Below are 23,661 nucleotides of genomic sequence, written 5' to 3'. Positions count from 1 at the left end.
TGCAAGCTCTTAAGTAGGGCTTATTTGGGGGAGGTAGGACTTATATTAGACGCATGTGTACAAAACATGCTAGGTTTTATTTTGGGGTAGGTCTTATTCAGTGGTGGGTTTCAAAACTTTTTCGAACCTACTCTGTGGGTGTGGCTTCCTTTGTGGGAGTGGCTTGACGGCCATGTGGTATGGTGGGATTGGCTTGCCTGGCCATGTGTTTTCCTTCCTTCTCTCTCTCTCTCTCTCTCTCTCTATCTCTCTATCTCTGCTCTCTCTCACTTCCCTCCCCCCTCCCTCTCTCTCTCTCTCTCCTTCTTTTGTCTCTCTGTCCCTTTTTACCTTTTTTTCTTTCATTCTCTCTCACTTTTCTTTCTTTTTTCTTTCTTTCTTTCTTCTTTCTTCCTTTCTTTCTCTTTCTCTCTCTGTGTGAGTGAGTGTGTGTGTGTGTGTGTGGTGTCAGTGGTGGGTTTCAAAAAATTTTGGAACCTCTTCTGTAGGTTGGCCTGCTTTCCGGGTCCACTGGTGGAACCTCTTCTAACCGATTCGGTAGATTTGACGAACCGGTTCTACCGAACTGGTGCGAACTGGTAGGAACCCACCTCTGGTCTTATGTTTAGGGAAATAGACTAGTTGTGAGAAAAGGGTGCTGTATTTCAATGCTATGATCATTAAGCAGATATTCTAAGAAAGTAAACTTGGTAGATCTGCCCTTTTCTTCTGCGCTGCCTTTTTAGAATGTTCCCAACAGACTTCCCGGATGATAGTGAGTGATTATAATGCTATTCTGTTGCCTCAAAACATGCTGCTTTGTTTTTAAAACATTTCTGCCCTTGTGATGACACCAGCCGGTGGTTGGGAATGTACCAAAGAGCGCTGTGGAGAGACCAGAATGAAGATCATGCCTGCCACTGTTCAGAGGACTGTTTATCAAGAGGAGACTGCTGTAGTAACTATCAAGTGGTTTGCAAAGGTATTTCTTCCCATTTTTTCTTCTTCCTATATATCCAGAAGATTTTTGAGGTGTTGTAGCTATAGTCCTCACCACTAGCAGGGATGGTCCTCACCACTGCTCTGCAAAGGGAGGACAAATTAAGGCCTACCCTGTAAAACACGTAATGTGGTAACCAAAACAATTCTACTTAGTGCATGGCATGGCAGTGCGAATGCAGTAAAAGATGTCAACTTCTTAAGGAGTCCCTTGGCATTTTACTCCTGCTAGTTGTTGCATCTATCGGGGTGGTTTTCATCTCCGTTTCAAGAGCTGTTGAGCCAGCACTGTCGAAGACATTCCTGCAGTCATGTGGTAAACGTGATGTCATGGAGTGCTGTTCCCTCCCCATCAAAGTGGTACTTATTCTTCTACTTGCATTTGTATGCTTTCGAACAGCTAGTTTGGCAGGACTGGGGCAAGGATGGGGGCTCACCCTGTCACATGATGCACGGGTCTCAAACCTGGGCTGTCGGCTTTCTAGTTGAAAATCCCAGTGCCTTAACCATTGAGACATCGCGCTGCCCCAAGGAGTCTGTAGTATCGGATTTTTTTGCCACCAAAATAGCTTTTCTACTGCTACTTATGGGTTAACTTCCTCAGTCTTGGTTAAGTTATTTATTTTTTGCCAAGGGTCTTGGCTGGGAAATGGATGGAGTAGAGGAAAGATTCCATAACTTAGCCCTAACCAAAAGGAAAGGGAGTGGCTCCATGCAGTTTTGATGGCAACATTTTTAGAAATGTCTAGGGCAGGGGGGGGAAGTGACTGACCCCATTTTTTTTAAAATTAATTTGTATGCCGCCCACTCTCAAAGAGACTCAGGGCGGCTTACAAGTAAAAAAGGGGAAGGGAAGGACATACAAAAACAAGACAACATTAAAAGATCATAACATTCACAACTTAGGATGGGGCTGGACAAATTCAACAGCCCCAGGCCTGTCGGAACAGCCAGATCTTGGTCGCTTTGCGGAAGGCCGGAAGGGTAGTAAGGGTCCGGGTCTCCACGGGGAGATGTTCCATAGGGCCGGAGCAGCAACAGAGAAGGCCCTCCCCGGGGGTGGTGGTGTCGCCAGCTGACATTGACCAGCAGATGGAATCCGGAGGATGCCTAAGCCAGGATTAGAATTTAGTTTCCCCTTTTCCTAATCCAGCACCTTAACCAATGGACCAAACTGGTTCTTCATTAAAATAATACATTATTTCAGAGGAACATATGTATTATCTCTTCACTTGTTTCTCCTATTCAAGGGCGACATGAAAAGGTCTTCAAACATTAGTCTTTAAACATTGCCTGACCATTTTAGTTGCTTGTTCTGCAAGGCAAGCTCTTTCATTTTGAAATAGTCCATGAATATCTTTTGAACTTTATCTCTTTTAAAAAAAATCTGGGTGGAAATGCATCTATTTTTGTCTCTTATTTAAATCAAGAAAGGTGCCTTTTTTTCCTAACGCCACTATTTCAAATTTCTGTCCTGCGTCCTCTATCATGCAAAAAAAAGGACTTCTGTTGCTAAAAACAAAACATGGCTGTGGCTCCATAAAAGCTACTCCATGACAGCTTGTGTCATAACAAATCTGTCAGTCTGTAAGTGCCACAAGGCTTTCTCTGTCCTTGCTGCAACCAACAAACATAGCTACCCCTTCAAAAGTTGTTTCCACTGGTAATATTAACTTTGGGAGTTTGTTTTGCATTTGTGCTTGCTATTAAGTGGAGAGAGTTGAGGATTTTATTTTCCGTAATTGACGTCATCAAGGGCCAAGTTTGCATCTTGCAACACTGTTCTCTTCAGACAAGGTATTGGAAGCTGTAGCATTAAAAGGCAAAGATGAGGTGGACTTGAGGACAGCTATTCTGCTCCCAGGATTTGCTTCAGAGTGGTATTAATAATGTGAATGGGTTCCACCACAAAACCGCGGTAGACTAAAGCGCGTGTGACTAAAGCGCGGTGACAAAACCGCACCGTCAAAACCGTGCTACAACAGCGCGCTGACAACAGCGCGCCGACAGAAGCGCGCCGACAGAAGCGCGCTGTAACATAACCCTAAAAATAACCCTAAACCTAACCCTAAACCTAACGCTAAATAACCTAACCCTAACCCTAAACCTTACCTTAAGTTAAATCGCGCTTCTGTCAGTGCGGTATTGTCGGCGCTGTTGTGGGCGCGCTTTTGACATCGCGGTTTTATCGCCGCGGTGTTGTCGGCGCCGCTTTTGACGTTCGTGGTGATGTCGTGCCACAATGTGAATGCATATGATACATATATGCCTGTCAGGGGTGGGTTCTGGCAGGCACTACTGCCGGTTCACTCATGTGCGCACTTTGTGCGTGTGCATGCTTGATGCGCAGTGTAATTAAAATTGTTCTGCACATGCACAGAACTGAAAAACAAGATGGCGGCACCACCTGCGCTGCCCAAGGAACTGGTTCAGGGATGTGGCAGGCCTCGGTTGCTGCCGGTTTAGCAACCCAGGCCGCCAAACCACTACCAGTTCGGCCGAACCAGTCCAAACCGGTAGGAACCCATCGCTGATGCCTGCAGATCTTGTTTCCAAATTACCTAATTTTTAAACCGCTCAGATTACGTGATGTTGAAGCTCCAAGGGCAAAATTAGAATCAGCGTACATTAGAGAAAAACTCAGCTCACACATCTCACTAAGTCAAGATTTTTTACCTCATGATTTGTTGAACAGGGCAGGATCACTTGACTTGGAGAGACACTAAATTGCAATTCAAAGGATCTGAGGTAACTCACAAGCCAACAGAGTGCTTAGCAAATACAGCAAAATAACTATAACAGAAGGACAGGTGAGCCCAGGGGCAGAGTCAATAGAGTAATCAGCCTGGAATCATTATGTTCCCACAAATGGTCTATCTTGAATGCCACTTGAATTCCATTAACTCTCAATTAGCACCAACTAGATATTTGAGTGCATAGGCATGAGCGATAAATCATCTTAACTGGAACTTAATGTGTGGTCTTGATTTTTTTTGCCTGACATTAACCATCAGACTGCAACTTCAACCTTTTTGGAATCCAGAAGCATCGCTAGAAATGCCAGCTTGGTTTGAAACTGGCACTTGACTTTTTGGCATGCTTATTTCCAATTTTGTTTTAAAAAAATGAAAACAAACTTTAAAAATTAGGTAGGCATCAAAAAGTTTGCTGGTACGTATGTACATGGTTACTTCTAGATACCACATTGGAACTTCAGCCGATATAGGGAATGGAGAGGAGTCCTGCTGTTGCAATCCATTGTCTATTTACTTGAGAATAAATCTAGGCAATCACAATGCACAGGGTAAGACTTAACCTAACCTAACTTCGCATTACATGTGATTTCTTTTAGGAGACACTCCCTGGGTCATGGATGATTGCGAGGATATTCGGACTCCAGAATGCCCAGCAGGGTAAGTTCTTCTCTTTATTTACTCATTTGAAATTAAAAATCCTCTGGTTGTCAAATTAGTTGTGTGTTATGTGATTTTTTTAACATTGGAATTGCCTGGACCACAGAAATCATCATGAAGTTAAATATATTTCTCAGCACCATCTTCATTTAACGACCCCATAATCCCTTGCATGGTGGAGTCTGGATGAATGAATGGATCTAGCAGAACATTTTAATGGCCAGATGCCTTCCCTGTCGCCAATGCAGAGTTTTGTTCAGCAGATATGTTCTCAGAGTGCACAGAGAGAGAAATATCTGCCTCTACCTAGGGTCAAACTCACAGCCTCCTGATGGGAAACGAGAGCTACACCTCTAGGTCACTGCACCATTCCTAAGTTAAATAGTCCAAAAGTTGATGGCCAACTCAATAAGAAGCAAGACATGCTGATTGAAAGGCCATAGGGCTTACGTGTGCAGGATCAAATACAACTAGCTAGTTGACTTACCATTTGTTTGGTTCTAATTGAGTCCATGTTTTTGGATGCATTTTGTAACAAAATATTTTTGAGTCTTTTTCTAAATGCTGCATCAAGCATTCAACTTTGTGATTTATGGCACTGCAAATGTTAACATAGTTTCTAAGATTAAATAACAAAGCATGGATAAATGCAGGTTCAAATGAAAATTTTACTGGAGATGCTTTAAAAACTCTTTGAAAAAGTATTAAGCTTGGAAAGGACAATTATCAAGTATCTCTCTTATTTCAGGAATTTATGCATTTTAATTTCATCATTATTCCAAAACAGTCCTTTCTAATCTGCTTCTAATAAGATCTAATTATTGTGGCCTGCCAGCCAGCAGAGCTGGCAGCAGAGTCGGACAGTGGGGAGGTTGGGGAGGAGCATGGGCCAGTCCTGGAGGCTGGGGAAAGCTCGGACGAGGGCTCTACATCAGAGGCAGAGACGGGGTTGAGGCTGTCTGGCAATGATCAGGTGCCTACGGAGCTAGATAGCAGTGAGGCAGAGGAACAACTGGAGCCTGTTCCCAGTGTGTGCATGCGCAGAGCTGCCAGAAGAAAAGAACAGCTCAGAAATCAGGGTTGACTTGGGAATAAAGCCACGGGTGGAAGGTGAAAGGAAATAAAAGAGGAGCGAAAGGCGAGTGGGCTTTTGCAGGAAACCGTTCGTTCGTTCGTTAGATTCATTTCAGAAGTGTGAAGATCTGTCCATGAATCTCAGAGACTCTGTGCCAGTCATTCCTTGCACAGCATCTCATTTGGAAAATATTTACATGGCAGCTTTCCAAGATTGATAAGGTCTGTGATCATACATCCACCTTTGAAAGACTGTTTGCCAGGCCTTTGCTGAATGTGAATGAGAGGAATTCACATTTGCTTAATAAAAGGGGTTTTGTTGGGACCAGGAATCTGCTTCATGCTTTTGGTGAAACCTAGGCCAGAACACTAACATAGTCCAAGATCCTAAATTTTCAAGTTAGCGTCCCTGAGTTTTTCATTTGTTTGCTCATTTTATAGTGCCTGCAACCTCCCCCACTTTTTGGGCAGTATACAACATAAACAAATAGAAAACAGACAGAATTAACAAAGAGGTAAATTCAAACAATATAAAAAAAAATAGTCAGAGAAAGAAATAGCTGGAGGTTATGTAATAAAACACTCCTTAAACGAGATGAGAAAAAACTGCCCTAAAGGATGGAATAAGTGATTTTAGAGGGTCCATAACAAATTTACTTTTTTCTTGGGGATGTGTAAAACATCTGTATCCCAGATGAAAATACCTAGGAACCTTTAAAAAACTTTTGATAAATTGGATTGCATTTTTTCCTGTCTTGCATGCTCTTACGGCAGTCTGTTCTACTGGTTTACTAAGTTATCTTTATTCTTTAGTTTTCGTCACCCTCCGCTGATCATTTTCTCTGTGGATGGTTTCCGTGCGTCGTACATGAAGAAAGGTGAAAAAGTGATGCGCAATATTGAGAAGCTAAGTAAGTGGGCGTGCTTGAACAATATATCAGAATGGTGAATGTCTTGTCTGGACATAACTTCTGTTGGTTTGGGTTGGACAACTTTGTCTGAACTCATACAATAAAATGCGTTAGGGCTCCGTTAGTTTTGGGTGGAAACAGAAATCATCATCCTCATCCTCACAAAATATAAAGACTTGCAAGTAGAAATGGAAAGGCTATGGCAAAAAAGCAAAGATAGAACCCTGTTGTGGCCCAGCATCAGCCGTTGGAGCTGCGATGGACTCCGATAGCGAGGGACCCTATGAGTCAGCTCTGGAAGATGTGGAGGACCCTGGGCAGGGTTCACACTGAGCAGGGACCAGAGAGGCTGGTTGACCACCAGGAAGCACCTGAGGCATGGAGCAGTGGTGAAAGTCAAAGGGAGTTTGTCCCTGACACCAGGCAAAGAAGGGCGGAGAAGCGATGGCAGCAATTACAGAGGCAGACTCATAGGAGATATCAGGCCCAGGTGGTTGTGATTTGGCTCCTCCCAAGAGAGTATATAAGAAGAGACTTTGGGAGGAGACCTTTTGCAGGACACAACCGTTTTACTAAAGCTGGAGAAGCTCTTGTGTGTATTTCTTATCTGTGGGAGTCTGGGTTGCTGCCAAAGTCTTGTCTGTGAGTAATTACTGTGAATAAATTGGCTAACAGTAACCTTGTGTCGGCGTGACTCACCATACGGAGGGAAGGGTCTGAACAGAACCCATAGTGATGGAAGTCTTGGGTGCAATCCCTAAACATCTGCAGCACCATTTGAGCATAGTCAACTAATTGACAAAGCCAGTGAATTGCAGAAGGCAGCTTTACTTGGGACAGCTTACATTCTGTGACAATATCTTTAACACCATCAAGCCTTGACGTAGCTGCCTATCCCAGCTCCTTGGCAAGGACATGATAGATGAATAAAAATGCCAAGTCCAATCTAAACATCTGGCTGTCTGTGTGACCAATTGAATGGAAGAAATGTTCTGTTTTGCATACACCTCAGATGAGCATAGGATGAAAATTTATAATTTTACTGAGTTTACTGAGAGGTAAATCAATAGATAAAATTCTATATTTTTTCAGAGCAAATTCCAAGGAACACAGTACACACATGTATGTATGCACAGGCATACATACACATATGTATGGTGTGTATGCATATGAATATGTGCATTTAAACAATCTAACTATAACAAGATTTTTGCATGCTCTTGTTTAGTTCTTGTGAAAAATGTCTTACTTTGGGTTATGTGGTTCAAAGCAAGCGGCATACATAAAATTGAATTTGTCAACAGTTCAGTGTGCTGTTGACATCTTGGTGAGGAATGTCATAAAAACCTTCCTCGTCCAAAGCAGATGTGATACACCCAGCTTCATAGTGTTTCCAAATATAAGTCTGTGAAAATGTGTTCAATGACAAAATGCAATGTTTGAATTATTATACTTAATAGAATGAGGCATTATAAAAACCTCTTGCATTGCAATTATACTCCATGGGTTAAAATTTGACCAGATTTGTAGAAATGTGGTCATCTTCAAGAAATGAACTGTTTTTACTCTAGGATACATACCTTCCCTTGTTGAATGTTGGATTCTACGGTGCTGAAGACATTATCTATCTTATCCATACTACATGTTGGCAGAATCAATATATTAGAGAAACTGAGTTGAATAATTTGTGGGAAACCATCCATTCTCTTCTTATACCATGTGAATCAAACTGTTATTATTGAATAACAATAAGTTTAGTTTGTTATATTGTTTGCAATGCACTGTTAACCCAGTTTTAAGATTTAGCGTATTGTCTGTTTTTGTTTTCAGGATCCTGTGGAACTCATGCCCCCTACATGAGACCGGTCTATCCAACCAAAACCTTCCCAAACTTGTACACTCTGGCAACCGTAAGTTTTCTTTTTCTTTCCGCGTACACATACAAATATTTACAAATACTTCTTAAGTATTAGCATGGCTGGGATATTAAGACTCTTGAATATATTATCCTTTTCCTCTTTTGAAACAGCTCGTTCATTTTGAGGATGGCTGTTTATATTCATGGGGCAGAGAAATAATCAAGATTATGTAATCTAGGAAGAACTGAGAAAAGACAAATTCTAATCATTGAAATATATCTCGACTTGTGGCTTAAAGTTGTTCCATAGAAGTACCCCCCCCCAACAAGTATAATGTATCCATCCTATTCATGCTGGCTGCTGATTATGGATATGAAATACCAAGTCTGGAGGGTATTGTCTTGGGAATTTTGTCAGAATGATCTTTAGAAGATAATGTTTGTAGCTCAGGATTGAATTGCGAATGTCTTTGGTGGCTTTCTGAGCTTGCTGGTTTCCTTGCAGACATTTCATGTCTGGTAGCACTGATGATGTTACCTAGTTTGGTAATGAAATGCCTGCAAGAAAACAGCCAAATTTCAAGGAGCACCAAGGACACTATCGAACACTGGTGGGATACGACCAGTACGCCCCAGTATGGTATGGTGCTCCGGAGGGCACACCCACCCGCCTACCTGCTCTCTTTACCTATTTGAGTGACCGGGACATTTGCGCATGCGCACGTAGCATTTGGCGCCTGCGTGACACTCTGCCAAGTAGCTGGAGCATCGTGGGTGGTGGGTATGGTGGGTATGGTCCACATGGTGGACGCCTGGCCCTGTTGCAACATACCGGTTGCAACGGGAGCTGGAACCCACCACTGCTATAGAATTATCTTTGACTATAAGTGGAAGCTTCAGTAGCATGTTTAGATACAAAAGGAAGACAGCAATAATGCAAAATAGATATTATGAATTCTGGGTAATAAAATGTGATCTGATCTGATTAACGAATTTACTTTTGCTCAAAGGGACTCTACCCTGAATCTCATGGAATAATTGGAAATTCAATGTACGACCCTGTGTTTGATGCTATTTTAACCTTCGAGGAAGAGAGAAATTCAATCACCGATGGTGGGGAGGTCAACCGGTCAGTTTTATTTGACTTTGGTTCATTATGGTTAAATCTCATAGCTAGCTGTTTTCACCCCTTTACATGCAATTAATTTCAGTCAGTACTTAATTCAGCCAATGCCAATTTTCTCTCCCTCTTTTTGTACTTGTCTTAGTACCTTCTCAGTATCTTCTCAGATTGAAAATAACTTGAGACTGCTTAAGCTTCTTTTTATATATTTTATGTAACTTTATTGTTGGGCTTTATGTTCTATTTCTCATCTGAATTACTTGTTCTAAACCCTTCTAGGAATTTGATCAATGCTACATAATTCTCAGATCCAGATGCTTAAATTGTCAGGGGCGGTCTTAGAAAACAAACATTTTAGTTGGTTTTTAAAAAACGTTTTTATTGTAGGGAAGTTTGTCTTTATAACACAGACATTTTGAGCCATTGTAATCTGATTATATTTTCCTCATTAGATATGGATTACTGCTGCTAAGCAAGGAGTAAAAGCTGGAACATTCTTTTGGTCTAAGTAAGTGTTGATTTTTAGATAGTGGAAATTCATACATAAAAGAGTTTCAGTAACAAAGCTACAATCCTAAAAGGCAGGTATTTGGAACCAAATGCTCTTATAGGGCTTAATCCTCAAATAAACTTGAAATGGATTTCCTTGGCTTTTAAAATCAGACGGCACATTTTCCACTCTTTTCTTGCTTCTTTGGAAGGGATTAATTTATATTTAGAATGTGCTCCTTTTGTTACTTCTTAATACCTAGTCACCTACATAGTGTTTTTCTGCAGTGCTTAATTGAACATTCTTTCAGGAATCAGTTGACTGAGGGATGAGAAATCAGTGATCTGCAGTGGTGGTTGGAGTGAGATAGCTTGTTTTTCTACGTGTTTGTAAAAGTATATCTACAATCCTGAAAATGTTATGTGTGTCTTCTGGTTGTAAAGGTATAATCCAGCCTTCATTTACAAGTACTTTGCCACAGTACCTAATGTAACTTACTCTGCTTTATCAACCAATGTCATCCGGCATCAGTAGTCAAGAGGCTGATAGGAATACATGAATAAAAGGAAGATAGGAATATAGTCGTCCCCGACTTACAACTTATATCCAGAATTATGTTGGTAAATCATGCCAATCATTAAGTGGGACATCCTATAACTAACTCAATGTTACGATATTTTGCAGTGATCTTTAATCAAATAAACCATGATAGTTAACTGAATGCTGTAGTTGCTAAGCAAACCATTTTCTGCCATGGGCGTTCTTTTTGTCCAAAATTGGAAGTAAAGGCCGGTTTCGGAAAAAACAATAAATGGTGGTCACATAACTTCAGGATGCTGCAAAGATCCATAAATGCAGTCTGGTTGCCAAGCACTCAAAATGTGATCAGGTAACCCCCAAGGGGGGGGGGAGGCCATTGGACTTCAAATCTAGGTTGTAAGTCTATTTCGTGGGGGTCTGTTATAATTTTGACTCCGGTCATAAGTCAAAGAGTATCTGTATGTAAAACAGCATCCTGTTGTTGTGGCCTGTTACTTAGCCACCAATATGTCAGGCTGAAGGGAGTATCTAGCCACAATCCCAATTAGACATTGATACTTTTTATCTGCTGGGAATGTGTATTATTTCTCCTTTTAAATGAAAGCTATTATGCTGACAGCTGCTAAAAAAATCACAGGGAAGTGAAGTTCAGTTGTTGAGCTGCACTTCATTTGTTGAACTACACATTCTTAAGGAAATGCTTTTATGTATTTATAATGAATTTCCCATCACTTGGCTTGACTAGATGAACCCAGTTTTAATGTTTCTGGTCTCTCTTGATTAAAACAAAAATCCTATTCATTATTCCTCACGAGACTTAATAATCCCATCAAACGTCAGACAATAGAGAATAAAACTTGCCAACTAGCAGGGACTATGGACATCCCTCCACATTTAATTTTCTGAACAAAAGCAAGACATCTTTTTAAGATGAGCATTTAGTAACCACAATTCCTGGGTTGTGGTGTTGAGGAAGCAATTCAGCTAAAGCTGGTTTGTAATAGGCAGACATTTCTGAGGTAAATGTGACTTCAAGAAGAGTCACCATGTGAAGCTCATAAATGGAACACCGATCTTAATGACGAACTCGTAAGACGGTTATAAATTAATAATCTAGCTGAGATTTCATGCTTTTTCTCTCTGTTTTGATTTAGCGTGATCCCTTACGAGCGTAGAATATTAACCATACTGCAGTGGCTAACTATGGCAGACAATGACAGGTTGGTCTTTTCTCTGTTCCCCTCCCTTACTTTCGTAGCAATGAATGCAATGAAAGCGTTATTGATACCCTTGGTAGAAATTGAATTTTGATCAAACATATTTGTTTGCTAATGGTGTACACGTTGTATTGGGGAAATTTTAATAACATGGGTTAAAACTGTTGATCCATTGGTTTTCTATTGTTCCTATTTAGAGTAATAATCCAAGAATTGGGCAGATATCAAGATTTTTTTTAATTGGGCAATTGAGAATACATGGCATCATATTTTGCTCTGAGGTAGAGTCCAAAAAAGAATAATTGTAGCCTTTTCCCATCTCTTAAAGATTATTGAATGTTTTCCCAAGAGCTTATGCCTCTTTTGGCACACTTTCTAATGTTTTAATGAAGTTACAAAATAGAACACTAAATTGTTTCATCACTGGAAAATATATGAGATGGCAACTTTCTCATTCTTTGTTTTTGTTTTTTCCATAAACAAGAGTGTATACAAGGTCAGAACCTCACCTGAACTCGCTCCCCAATAACTCAGCTTTACCTTATCCCAGCAAAGTGAAAAGGGAAAGGGAAAGTCCAGAATGCTCCTTGGTGTTGAGAAACTCCCATCCAGACAAGAAGAGGGGTCAAGTGGTTTTATGGTTTGGTTTTATTATTTATAGGCCGCCCTTTTCCCTGAGGGGACTCAGGGCGGCTTACAATATATAGGGAGGGGAGTACAAGACAGTAAGACATAAAACAATACATAAGTAAAAATAGTATACAACATTCATCATTCGGGTGGGGACAGATTACGATCTTTATCCCCAGGCCTGACGGGATAGCCAGGTCTTGAGGGCTGTGCGGAAGGTCTGGACCGTGGTGAGGGTACGAATCTCCACGGGGAGATCGTTCCAAAGGGTCGGAGCTACTACTGAAAAGGCTCTCCTCCGTGTAGTTGCCAGTCGACACTGACTGGCGGATGGAACTCGGAGGAGGCCTAATCTGTGCGATCTAATAGGTCGCAAGGAGGTAATTGGCAGGAGGCGGTCTCTCAAGTGGGGAGATAGCCTACAGTCATTGCGCAGCCTCAAAAGACCTAGTGCTAATTCCCATTAAATTCCATGGAACTTATCTGTTTGTTCCCAGGGAAGGGTGAGGAGTCTGGGGAATTTCTTGTATTATATGTAGAATATAATAAAGTAGTCAACCTTCCATAGAAAACCTGCATATTGCGTGGGTGAGAAGGAGGGCTCTGCAACCCGTCATATCTTAGATATTAACAGTTTCAACTCTTTCCCTCGGGATGGCACTATAGGGCATTACATGCCAAAAGAACTAGACCCAGGAACAGTTTTTCCCTTATGCCATCACTCTGCTGAACTCCTTATCCTCACAGTGCTGACTAATGCTTATGTATGCTTACCCATGTAGTGTGGCTGTAGTATTATTATTTATCCTACTTATTATTATCTTCTTTACCTGCCTTTTATTGGTATTTTATTCTCTTGCTTTGCATGCACACTGAGAGTTTCTGTACTGGAGAAACAAATTCCGTGTGTTTCTAATTGGCCAAATAAAGTATTCAACTCAAGTATCTAGTGAGCTCCAGTTTTGCATGTACAAACTTCCCAGTTTATATCCTAAAAGTTATTAGAATTCTGCCAGGGCAGACTGATAGTCAGGTAGTCAGATAGTAGAGTCAGGATTTCCTAAAGCTATTGCTACAGTGAATATTGATCCAGTACACCAGGGGTGTCAAACTCAAGGCCCGTGAGCCAGATCTGGCCTCTGGGGTGCTTAGATTGGGCCCATGGAGCTGCCCTGGAAACAGCAAAGGACCAGCCCGCAGTGCCTCTGCCAGCGAAAACGGACACGGTTGCAAGAGGCCGTCATAGCCGAAAACTGAGCTTGGGAGCCTGTTTTCACTAGCAAAGCACGGTTCACCGACAAAAGGGTGACCGATAAAAGCGCGCCCGACTAAACCGCGGTGACAAAACCGCGAGTTCTGAACCATGCCGACGAATGAGTGCTGAATCGTGCCGACAACAGCGCGCCGACAGAAGGGCGCTGTAAACCTAACCCTAAACCTAACCCTAACCCTAATGCTAACCCTAACCCTAAACGTAACACTAACCCTAACCCTAAACGTAACTCTAAACCTAACTCTAAACCTAACCCTAAACCTAACCCTAACCCTAACCCTAAACCTAACTCTAAACCTAACCCTTACCTTAACTTAAATTGCCCTTCTGTCGACGCGCTGTTGTAAATCGCCCTTCTATCGACGCGCTGTTGTTGGCGCGTTTATGACGTCACAGTTTTAGCGATGCGGTTTTTTCAGCGCGTTTTTGTCGTGCGCGCTTTTGTCGGGTCACGGCAAAGCACTCGGGCCACCACAGGTGCCTCTGACACAAGAGAAACCGAGCTGGCCACGCCTACCCTGGCCATGCCCCCCCCCCGAGGTCAAACACAACCCTGATGTGGTCCTCAATGAAATCGAGTTTGACACCCCTGCAGTAAAGAGGGGCTGTGTCCTAAACACCCCCAGATCTCACAAACAATATCAGACACCCTCAGAGTTATGCAAAATGAAGCAAGCTTATCCTCATGGTTTGAACTGTTATTGTTAATTTCCAGTCAACAGGCTTTGTTTACCTTTGTTGCAAGGTTCCAGCAATATTTTACTGGCTGTATTGATTTTTTTTATTTCTTCACCATCTCTAAATACAATGAAACTATTCATTTTATTCAGAGGAACTGGGTGAATGAATTTATAATTTTAGTATTTGGAAAGTGAGAATTGCATGTTAAATGAAACTCACTGATGTCTTCCTTTCTTTTCAGGCCTTACGCTTATGCATTCTACTCTGACCAACCAGATATGGCTGGCCACAGATATGGTCCATTTAGTTCTGAGGTTAGTACAGTTCGTCTTTGCCCATAAACAGAATGCAGCTCCAGGTTTTGCCATTTTCATATGAACCTGTATTACTAGTCCTGAGTGAAATGGTTTAAAGCTAGTTAATTGTTCACCCCTATAAGTCTCCGAAGGAAATAGGACCTTCTGGAAAATACAGACAGTACATTTATAGAGAGGACTAAACTGTTAATAAACATTATCCATCTGCTTAACTTTCAGGGACTGGCAAACTATGTCTGTGTGAGTGTGGATGTGGATGTGTTGACAGGGCTAGAATTTTCATCAAAGACTTGCAGGCTTATTCTTGGGTATAATTAAGGTTGACTAGCTTTTTTTTTAAAGCATTGTGGTATGAAAGGATCTGCTGTGGCCTATCAGGAGGTTGTAAGTTTGATCCTAGGTAGAGGCAGATGTAGAGTCTCCTGCTTGGGCTGGGGTTGGACTAGATGACCTGCAAGGTCCCTTCCAACTCTGTTAATCTGTTAGGAGCATTTTTTTTTCATGTTTTGTAATAATTCAGTAATTTCACGCAAATGGTTAACGGCACATTTGCTTTCTGCACGATGCGCTAGGTCAGGAGGCTTATTTAAAACTGCTTCTAACCATCCTTAGTAAATGATCATGGCCACTTGGGTAGAAATGGGAGAATAACAGGTAGGCTTCAAAGCAGTGTTTCTCAACTTCAGCGATTTAAGGACAGGCGAACTTCAACTCCCAGAATGCTCCGTGCTGACTGAAGTGCGCCTACCTTAACGTTGCTGAAATTGAGAAACGTTGCTTTGAAGCAGGGGTCTCCAACCTTGGCAACTTGAAGACTTGTGGACTTCAACTCCCAGAATTCCTAAGCCGGCTGGCTAAGGAATTCTGGGAGTTGAAGTCCACAAGTCTTCAAGTTGCCAAGGTTGGAGACCCCTGCTTGAAAGCTAAAACCCATAGATTCAGCCAAACCACTTGAGCGACTGAGGTCCAATCATACATGATGTTGATTCTGTGTTTTGGCCTTGAAATCCATGGCAGAGGGATGTAATTCACACTGACCTCTGGCACCGCCATTGGGGCAAGGAATTCTCTGAAACTGTAATACTGTCTTCCTTTCCCCCTCTATGAATCCAGGGCCAATGTGAAGTTTGAGGGAAAAAACTTTTCCAGGTTCCAAGCACAGAGGTGAATTATTCTGTTACCTCGAGTCCTAATGAAGATCTACACAGTTAACCTTTGATCATAGACTCTGAGGGGAATATTCTCCCAGCCACATAAGAACTGCTTAAACAAACACCTCCAACAGGGTTGGGAGAACATGGAAAGAACCGATCAGTGTTGGCTTGCAGCTCCAGGCTGAGATTGCTAAGCTGGTGGATCCTGCCACCATGGAAAACAATTTTATGGGCCTATTAAAGTTAATCAGAGTGTGGCAGACATTTGATCCACAGTTTCACTCCTGGATAAAGAAATGGCTTTTAAGAAGTCTATGTCTGAGGACAAGGAGAGGATTGATTTCTTCAGCAACGCGGCTTAAAAATCTTAATGTAATTATATTGCTTCAATCCAAGTTTCCCGATTTTATTCCAAGACTGTAGAACACTTAACCGTACAACACCCTTCTTCAGAACTGTGTACTCTGCAGATGTATTGGATGTCAGCTTCTACTCTTTCCTGGCCAATACGGTTATTGATAGCCCTTGAGGGATCTATCTCTTATATCTTTGGCTCTTGGGAATCCCCAGCTGGTTATTGCAACACTTGATTCTGCTGCTCTCCGTTTATTTCGGGAGTCCAGGACTAAAATAATAGTGCTAAATTTAGAGCTGGAATTGGCTATCGGCCTTGTTCTCACTGTTGTGTGGAAGAGTCCTCTTACTGTGGAGTTCATCTCCACCCTTTTCAAGCGTGGGGGACAGTAAATTCTCTTCCCAAGGTGCAGATTTGTGAAAACAAGCTTGGCTTCTGCAACTTTTATTTGGCAGTGAGGTCCAGCTGCAGTCTATCAAACCCTGCTTTGATTAGTCCCAAATTAGATTATTCCCTGCAATTGGTATCATAGTCACTGAAAGTCAGATGAGAATCGGAAGCAACATGGAATAGTTGCGATTGTTTGGGGTTCAGAGATAAAAGGACATATTTCCCCTCCTCTCACTGAAATTTCCAGCCCTCAACTCATAAAGCTGCTATTTCCCTTGAGATGAAATGGGGAAGAGACATTTCCATCTCATATATCACCATAGGTTTGACTTCCAAGTTTCTTCATGAACTTTTAGAGAAGTTAGCCTTTCTGTGGAAATTGCACAGATATTCTGATTTACATCTGGACAGGATTCTTTGAAAGAATATAAGGAAGTGTATATATATCAGGAAACTCTTAGAAGGAGGACCTAGAGCAGTGGTGTCAAACTCGGGGCCTGCTGGACAGATGAGTCATGCGCTGGCCATACCCACGCCCGGTTTAGCGAAGGGGAAAGAAGTCACAGTACAAGTTTGACACCCCTGACTTAGAGGGGAAAAAGACCTCAGGTAGTCCAGGAGCAAAATAATATTGCTAAATTTAGACCTGGAATCGGCTATAGACCTCCTCCTGATCATCTCTTTTTCAAGCATCAATAATATTGGCATTTGACAATCGAAAGCAATTCTTTCCTTTTTCCTAACCCTATTCCACTGATTTGTTTTGAGCTGGCAAAATATTCAACATTTGGGATTAATCTTAGAAGTTAAGGTTCTTAATCAATAGAACTGGGAAACAAATTATAGAAGACCCAACTCCCAGTCCCTTAAAATAATTATTTTTGCACCCAATTGGGTTCATATTAATTGATTATGACCCCTAAAATATCCTGATGTGAAAAATCTTTCGTAGTGTGAAAGCAAGCTAAAATAGCATCTATATTCGGTTAAAGCTGTAATTATAAAAAAGTTTGCAATTTTCAATGAGTTTTTATATTTTATTACGTTAGGAGTATTACTACTGTATAGCTAAGCATGTTGTGAATTTAATAGCGTACCATATCATAGTTAAGATTATTTTTTTACTGCATCACTAAAGAGGTATGGATTATGAATAGGCAGAGGAAAATATATAGGTTACAAGGCATTACAGGTTAAACTTTAGAGTGATTTGTGGGTTAAGATGAAGAAATACCACCTCTCAGAAGTTACATGTAATTATTGCTAGGATGTTTGCTACTCTCTCTGTGTGTTTGTGTGTGTGTGCATTGTGGGTATAGTTTCAGGGTATGGCTTGTAGCAATGTTGTGTTTGTATTTTGCTATCTATATGTTCTTAATGGTTACCTTTGATAGTATTCATCGCAGGAATCATAAACCATAAATTTCAAATTAAATGAATGTATTCTTCAGCTAAAAGATTATCATCTGCAGAAGATTATCATCTGCAGAATGCATTTACCCTCTGATCCTTTTTTAAAAGCTGTTGAAAAGCAATAACAAGGGCAACCACAACAAAACAGTCCCCCAAACCCCCTGGAAAGATTAGGCTGGTTAAAAGAATTGTCCTCCCCATATTGCCAAGACAGTTGCTGAGCTTTGGAGTTCAGTAATATGTGGCGTTCTACAGGTCCCCACTCTTGCTTTAGAAGATAATTTACAAAGTCATTGCAAGAGGACCAATAAAGGAGAATATTTGTAGCTCAGGGTTGAAAGGAGGGGTCCTTTGGTGCTCTCTTAGCTTGGTTGTTTTCTTACAGGTGTTTCGTTACCCAAACTAGACCAGCACTGATGATGTTATTCAGTTTGGGTAATGAGACGTCTGCAGGAAAACAACCAAGCTCAGAGAACAACAAGGACCCTCCATTCCAAGAGGACTGTGCAGTAGAACTAACATAGCTGCAAGATAAGCTTTGATTTCAATATCCAATGATGCTGGCTTCTCGGCTTAGTCTTGCCCATGTTGATTGGAGTTAATGAAGTCCAGTGGCCTGGGCCAGGCTCCAGGTTGGCCAACTAAGTCAAAATATTGAATATGAGAGCTTCTTTTGCCTTCTGACCTAGTAATGATTTTGGATTGTGGCTCCCTACTGAGATCAAGCTTTGAAGTTTGAGCTCTTCGGTTTATATTTAGTACTAGCCAATAACCTGGCATTGCCCGGGTATTTATTTATAGGGGGAAAATGTCCAGATCAAATGTAATTTCTCATGTTGGATTTTCCCCCTTACCAGAGGGAGCCCCCTTGTGGAGTACTGTGAAGCCGTTACCATGGCAACTGTGCTGTACAGTAGAAGCCACTGTTAGAAAAATTTTCCTATATATAAAACAGGGAAACCACAAGCAACCACAGGCAATAAATCTTACTTTAAGACCAGAGGTTTATTGTTTCATGAACAATTTTTGAACATGAATAGCAAACATAGCATTTTTAAAATTAGCATCTTATTGCAATAAGATCCACTGTAATAGCTGCATCCAGCAAGGATTAGCTACGGCCAGTGGCCCTGAACTCTTTCCAAGACATTATTTTTATACTTTTCTGCACATATTTCACAACTTACTTTCTTGTTCTGCCTTACTGACCGTCATTCTCTGCAAACACCCATGTACATTTGAAGTTCTCAGATGCTTGTTACTTTCAGTTCCTCATTTCCCACTATCTCACTCTTCCTGCTCTAAATATATCCATATCAAGTACAAACTTTGCAGAACATGCAGCACAAGTCAGCACATTTGGAAATATTAGTGTGGTACATTTTGCAATTATGCTAGTTAAAATTTTGGTTCAGTGAGGCCTGCAAGGTCACTCCCAGGCCTATTACCTGCAATGTTCCAATGAATATTTTCTCCCCTCACACCATTTTAAGGCACAACGGGCTATATCTTAATAGAACACACACCACAATGGTGGGTTGCAGGCGGTACGCCCCGGTACTGGCGTACCGGAGCCTGCCCGGATTACCGGATACTGTTCCGGTACGTTGCTCCAGAGGGCCCACCTGCCCGCCCGAGCTCCTTACCGGTCTTTTAAGTCTTCGGAGCTTCTGTGCACGCACACGGTGCATACAGCACCTGCACTCTACTCCGCTGAGCAGCTGGAGGCTCGTGGAAGCAGTAAGACACATGCACACGCTGCACGCGTCCATGTGGATGACGCCGGGCCCGTTCTAACTGCACCAGTTGGAATGGGATCTGGAACCCACCACTGACACACCCCAAAAGGTTTTAGGGGTGTCTTACCCCCACAATATTTTTTCTATAGAGTTAAGTTATCTGTGTACCAAGTTTGGTTGAAATTGCTTGAGGCGTTCCAGATTTATGCTGGACACACACACACGCACACACAGAGATTTATTTATTTATTTATTTGAGCAGCTTATCCCCCACATCCCGTAATCCAGAGAGATTCTAGTCAGTTTCCCTAGAAATGTTTTACTGCTAAACTGAAAAGTGGAGGTTGATGATGTAAGGAACTTTTAGATTCATGTTTGATCCACCAGCTTGCAACTTCAACCAGTTGATTGATTAAGTAGTAATCTGTATGTGGGTGGTAAAGTCACAATATGTTTTGTAGAGGCTGGGTCCCAATCAGTGGTGGGTTTCAAAAATTTTTTGAACCTACTCTGTGGGTGTGGCCTCCTTTGTGGGAGTGGCTTGCCGGCCATGTGTTTTCTTTCTTCTTTCTTTCTCTCTCTCTCTTTTTTTTCTCTCTCTCTCTTCCTTCCTTTTGTCTCTGTCCCTTTTTCCTTTTTTCTTTCATCTCTCTCACTTTTTCTTTCTTTTTTCTTTTTTCTTCTCTTTATTTTCTTTCTCTTTCTGTGTGTGCGTGTGCGTGTGTGTGTGTGTATGTGTCAGTGGTGGGTTTCAAAAAAATTTGGAACCTCTTCTGTAGGGTGGCCTGCTTTCTGGTGGAACCTCTTCTAACCGGTTCGGTAGATTTGACGAACCGGTTCTACCGAACTGGTGCGAACTGGTAAGAACCCACCTCTGGTCCCAATAATGATAGCTAATGCACAAAGATAAATGGATCAATCTTCCTCCAGCTACCTTTTTTTTTAAAGTAACTCAGCCATGGGCTACAAGGAGGGCAGCAAAGAAATTTCATAAATAAATAAAATTATAGTAGGACAAAAAGATTTAAGATATCAAATCATGTTTCTCTGGTCTCATATCTCCTTTTTGTTTTTGTGTTTTTAGCCTGGTCACTTTGGAAAATCCTCTGTCTCTGACAAACATTGCATGTCCACCCATTCTATCTTGGTGTATAATGTCCTATTTTGAGACAGTTTGTTTCAAGTACAAGCATTTGGCTAGTTCTTTCATTTTAGGTGTGTCATCATCCTCGGCTTACATTGATCTCATTCTTCCAACGTAAAGCTAAGATTTGGCTGATTAATACAGATTTGGCTTTCTTCCTAGCTTTAATTTCTTACGAAAGATGAAGCTATCCCTTTTGTGAATGTTTATATCAATGCTGTTTACCATGATCAGTGACTTGGACAACATCCGTACGCTTAAGGACTGCTCTGCTGCTCTTCTAACATGCTACCCTGGAATGGGGGGGTTCTTCTTATTAGACCCACTTGATGGCATAAGTTAAAACCTTGGCTGCGCTTCTCTTGGAAAGAGTGAGTAAGCTTTTGAGAATCCTTTCTCCATCTGCTGCTTTCATCAAGGCTGCACGAAGCTTGAACTCTTTTTTCTTCTATTCTTTTTCTTTTTTCCTCTCCTTTTTTAAAAACAAAACAAAACAAAATTGAAGCTGCTTTTTGGAGAGATAGAGAGAAATGGAACTGGATTAGCACTTCCTTTCCAACTGTTTGTCCAAGAGCAAAGAAATGGCATGGCAGATGGCAATACTGGGTTTTTAAAATTACTATCTTCCAAGAACATGGCTCTGCGATTGGAACAGCAAAGATGGAGAATGGCTATGCAGATAGAAAGCAAATGGCCTTGTAAAATCCTTGCCAATTTTCAACTTCCCTTCTCTTCGCTTCTCTTTTTCTCCATTTTTTTTAAAAATAAACAAGCTGCAACTATCTTCCTGTATGTGTTATCTTTCTCTCTTCGGGGAAATCTGATCCTAAAAGTTGCCAAGAACTCTTATTGTAGCTGTCAATTGGAGTTGCATGCAAAGTTGCTTCTTTTAAAGATCAGTTCGAATAGCATCCGGCATCTCTGCACTGCTTGGGACTGCAGCTCTGTGTTTTCAGACTATTTCTCCTCTCTTAATAAGTGGTTCATTCATATCTTCCCCTCCCCCTCCCCTGTTTCCCAGAAAATAAGACCTCCCCGGATAATAAGCCCAATCGGGCTTTTGAGCGCATGTGCTAAAATAAGCCCTCCCTGAAAAAAATTGCAACACAGCAGCAGCCGCCTCCTGCACCTCGAAAATAATAAGACCTCCCCGAAAATAAGGCCAAGCTCTTATTTCAGGGGTCAAAAGAAAATAAGACCTTGTCTTATTTTCGGGGAAACACAGTAGTTTTTAAAGCCTTTTCTCACATGTCAAGCACAATAATCGTGGAAAGCATGTAGCTAAATCTAACAATATCCTATATCCTAATCTAAGGCTATCCTATAATACAGGGAGCAAATGCAGAGTGTGTTTGCTCAGAGTTTCCTCTCCCCTCCCATTAAAGATCAAAATGAATTATAGGTCAATACTATGCCTTCCGATCCAGTTAATAATGCCATTCTTTCTGGAGGTGTTTTAAAAACGGCATGCCTCCAGCTGCATGGAGTTGATAGTGACTGAGGATTCAGCGGTATAAAAACATTATATGAACAATTTTAATTTATTCTCTCCAGCAAAAGAGAATTGGTAGTGTACTGTTATTTAACTAGTGAAGCATTGAATTGTTAGAACAGTTTAAAACATAAGTCTGTTGAGCATCCAGTAATAGCAATGGCTCCTGCTACTGATGCTTTTTTTCTCTTGATAAACATGAAAAGAGTATTGACACCCCAAAACAAACAAACCGGACATCCTCTTCAGAATGTTGTTTCCTGCAGACCTCAGGATTACCATGTTTTCCCCAAAATAAGACAGGGTCTTAGTTTCTTTTGACCCCTGAAATAAGTGCTTGGCCTCATTTTCGGAAGGTCTTATTATTTTGAGATGCAGGAGGCGGCAAGCACGGTCACCTCATGGCTGCTGCTGTGTTGCAATATTTTCAGGGAGGTTTTTTTGGGGGGAGGGCTTATTTCAGCGCATGCGCTCAAAAGCCTGATTGGGCTTATATCCAGGGAGGTCTTATTTTGGGAGGAAACAGGGTATTATCACAAATAATTAAATTCTTCTTTTCAACCTTGATCTTGACTTGACCAGTATTAGATGGTTTGAACCAAGAGTTTTGGTGTGCCGTGTCTTAGAGACGGATAGCTTTTAACGATCTGATATTGAGACGAGCTTTTTCTGAGTCCAAGCATCTCTCTCCGTCAGTACAGGAGAGTAGTTTTGGGTCTCCTCTTACTCCACCTAAAAGACCTAAAAGAAAAATCAGTCCTAAGAGGATTCTGAAAAGGCGTATTGCTCCTTCCAAGAGAAGACGAAAAGTACCTAGAATGGAACACTTGTCTGCGGAATCCCGTCGGAACAAAGTAAGTTTTCAAAACTGGTAGATATCAACCACTGAGACTCTTAAACAACTTGATTTTTTGGGGGGGTCCTCCCAACTTTGGGATGAACTTCTTCCAAATTGAACTTTCAGTGCAGCCATCTTGAAAGGCAACAACCACAGATTGCCATCAAGCAGTTGAGTTCATTTGATGTTTATCTTTTCCTCCTCCCCATTCTTCTTTGGGTAGCATTCTTTGTCTCTTGGTGCAAGCTTTAAACCCTTCTTAACAGTTGTTTTTAAATATCACAGGACTCAGATGCAAAAAGCCATTTAAACTGTTCCACCCACAGGTGGATAACATTGGATTAGCCTGTAGAATCATGCTTATTGTCATCCTTACAGTTGTTTTTTTTCCAGCCAAAATGAATTTCTTGGAACTGATTATTTGGCCCTCTGGAAAGTTCTATTTGTAAAACTTGCAATGGGTTGAAGAAATTTGTGAATGCTCCAACACTGGAAGTTTTTAAGAAAAGTTTGGACAACCATTTGTCTGAAATGGTATAGGATTTCCTGCCTGAGCAGGGGGTTGGACTAGAAGACCTCCAAGGTCCCTTCCAACTCTGCTGTTCTGTTAAATTTTGCCAGGTTACTCCTG

General features: G+C 41.4%; 1 protein-coding gene across 1 annotated transcript in view; it reads left to right on the top strand.

Annotated features, from left to right (window-relative positions):
• Nucleotides 1-23,661, top strand: part of ENPP2 (ectonucleotide pyrophosphatase/phosphodiesterase 2) — a 68,828-nt gene that overhangs the window by 13,081 nt on the left and 32,086 nt on the right. The window contains 11 exon segments of the mRNA XM_032223046.1: nt 837-872; nt 875-961; nt 4,331-4,391; nt 6,279-6,376; nt 8,207-8,286; nt 9,245-9,305; nt 9,308-9,363; nt 9,810-9,865; nt 11,542-11,607; nt 14,430-14,502; nt 22,894-23,046. Of these exon segments, the coding sequence (XP_032078937.1) occupies nt 837-872; nt 875-961; nt 4,331-4,391; nt 6,279-6,376; nt 8,207-8,286; nt 9,245-9,305; nt 9,308-9,363; nt 9,810-9,865; nt 11,542-11,607; nt 14,430-14,502; nt 22,894-23,046 (827 nt within the window).

Source organism: Thamnophis elegans, chromosome 8 (genome assembly GCF_009769535.1).
Source record: "Thamnophis elegans isolate rThaEle1 chromosome 8, rThaEle1.pri, whole genome shotgun sequence".
Lineage (NCBI taxonomy): Eukaryota > Metazoa > Chordata > Lepidosauria > Squamata > Colubridae > Thamnophis > Thamnophis elegans.
The sequence above is the reverse complement of the archived record's forward strand: the minus strand, read 5'-3'. Positions and strand labels throughout refer to the sequence as shown.